At 38.0% G+C, this 2,296-nt stretch overlaps 1 protein-coding gene across 1 annotated transcript; it reads left to right on the top strand.

Moving 5' to 3' along the window:
• The first annotated feature begins 486 nt into the window (after nucleotides 1-486).
• On the top strand, nucleotides 487-1,621 carry LOC149193320 (galactan beta-1,4-galactosyltransferase GALS1-like). Its single transcript, XM_089406572.1, has 2 exons — nucleotides 487-696; nucleotides 788-1,621. Exons 1-2 carry the CDS (start codon nucleotides 509-511, stop codon nucleotides 1,143-1,145), a joined length of 546 nt encoding a protein of 181 aa, XP_089262698.1. The 5' UTR covers nucleotides 487-508; the 3' UTR covers nucleotides 1,146-1,621.
• The last annotated feature ends 675 nt before the right edge of the window (nucleotides 1,622-2,296 follow it).

Raw genomic sequence — 2,296 nt, 5'->3', positions numbered from 1 at the left:
TAACGGACGTTGTCATCTTTTCGGCTGCTGTGGGGATTACAGTGACAGGTCAAGCCAATATCCTCACAGGAGTTCACTGTTATAACAAGGCCACAGGCTTCGGAGGAGTTGGAATCAAACTAATGCTCGGTGGATTGACTCAGATCTGAGGAACATCGGTTCTTATTTGGATTATACCGCCCATTCTTCATGCACTCCATGGCAACAAATTTGGGAAAGTTGAGAGAATCGTTGCTCTCACAGAACAAAAAGGTACCTACAATGCCTCTATTTACAGTCAGGCTCCCCCATATGATTACCTCTACTGTGGTTCCTCGCTGTACGGTGACCTGAATCCTCAGAGAATGAGAGAGTGGATGGCTTATCATGCCAAATTATTTGGCCCTAGATCGCACTTTGTTTTTCACGATGCTGGTGGAGTCCATTCCCAAGTTAGAAAGGTGTTGGAGCCATGTATTACCATAATCAGTTCCTCATTGTGAACGATTGTTTGCACAGGTACAAATTCATGGCGAATTGGACTTTTTTCTTCGATGTAGATGAGTATCTCTATATTCCTCGGCGGAAAACACTGCAATATGTGTTGAATGAGCTCTTTGGCTATACCCAATTCACCATTGAGCAATATTCCATGTCTAACAAGCTCTGCTTGCAGAATAAACTGCACAGCATCTCGGCTAACAGTACTTATTCCAGGTAATAGTCATTATGGTTTCTATTAATCCGAAGAAAAAATTCGAATATGTTTTTGGGGTTTGAAATTCAATGTGATAATTTTGTTGCGCAGGGAATGGGGATTTGAAAAGTTATTATTCAGGGATGTGAAGAGAGGCATAAGGAGAGATCGCAAGTATGCAGTGCAGGCAAGAAATGTGTACGCAACTGGCGTTCACATGTCTGAGAATGTGATGGGGAAAACACAGCACAAGACAGAGGGTTTGATGAGATTCTATCATTATCATGACACCATCACCAGTAGAGGAGAGCCGTGCAGGGAATTTGTGAAATCATCGATGAGAAAGAACGTGAGTTGGGTGGGAGGCATTCCGTATGTATATGATGGCACCATGAAAGCTGTTGCTCAATCCATTAAAAAATTCGAGAGAGACATGATGGGATCCCAGCTCGCATCCATTCAGCAGTGAGCGATTATGTTGGGAAAATTCTGCAAATTGATAAAAGCAAGTACCATTTATGAAAGACCAAATCATTGCAAGAGCTTTGATTTGATCAGGCCGAAATCCAGAGCTCATCAGACTTAGTGTTTAGTGATCGTACCATTCTTTCTAACTCTTGAGCCTGCATCTATCTCTTGTAAATTTCCATGCTTGTTTACCGCGGGGGCGGGATTCTGCCCTGCCCTGCCCGGCCCCGGCATGGTCGATGCATGTAGGTTTATGGTACTGTATTCTTTTGTAAAGTATGAAATTTCAATTTGAGTGGACTTTGCTGCTCCCCGCCATCATTTGTTCACAGATCACTCTCACCTCACCTCACTTTGTACTGTCTTTCACACCACGAGATCCTCGCTTTCAATACCATGCGTTTGGTGGATGACTGGAATCGGTTCATTTCCTTTTCTGTTCTACTATCAATAATAGTATTGCCAGAAATTTGACATTATATGTTACAAAAGTGGATTTCATTTCATTTTCTGTTCTACTATTAGTAGTATTGCCAGAATTGTTTTATAAATTGTTATGACATTATAGGTTACAAAAGCGGAATTTAAAGTTAAACGGAAAAACTAATTTCCTTCGTACTTATTTGTATAATATTCTTTAACATATATGAAAACTCTCTCTTTTATATATATATATAGTATTTTATAAAAATTAAAAAATATATAATTATCCACTAGTCACCGTAACACATTTTTTCACCTAATCGTCTACAACTCTGAAATTCAATTGCGTCATACAGCACGGGCATGTCTATGCATAAAATAGATTAATCATTCAGCCATGGTTAAAAACTGTTATCTTACAATCCTACCTCCATCCATTGCTTTAAAACGTCAACCCTTTGGATTTCAGTAAATAAAATTCACCTTTGGGACACCACCGAGGATATTAAACTTAGATTTGAGATACTATTGTATTGAATTTTACATTTACAATTTTATTGGTCAATTGTTTAAACGTTACAATTTTATTTAAGTCTAATCTGTGTTATCATCATTTAACACATTTTAATTTATGATTCGAGAGGGTTTTAAAAATGTTTTGTTTGGTAAGGAAATAATTTAACAATTTAAAATCTAGAGGTATTTTATAAGAATAAAAAGTTATCTTTT

The sequence above is a fragment of the Pinus tabuliformis genome, chromosome 2_2, assembly GCF_031772625.1.
Source record: "Pinus tabuliformis cultivar Carrire ecotype Pingquan chromosome 2_2, CPIR1, whole genome shotgun sequence".
Classification (NCBI taxonomy): Eukaryota; Viridiplantae; Streptophyta; class Pinopsida; order Pinales; family Pinaceae; genus Pinus; species Pinus tabuliformis.
The sequence above is the reverse complement of the archived record's forward strand: the minus strand, read 5'-3'. Positions and strand labels throughout refer to the sequence as shown.

Excerpts from the sequence above, each read along its gene's own strand:
- LOC149193320 (XM_089406572.1), top strand. The coding sequence starts at position 509 with ATGGCGAATTGGACTTTTTTCTTCGATGTAGATGAGTATCTCTATATT. Across the intron at positions 697-787 it reads GCTAACAGTACTTATTCCAG|GGAATGGGGATTTGAAAAGT; the intron begins GTAATAGTCATT and ends TTTGTTGCGCAG.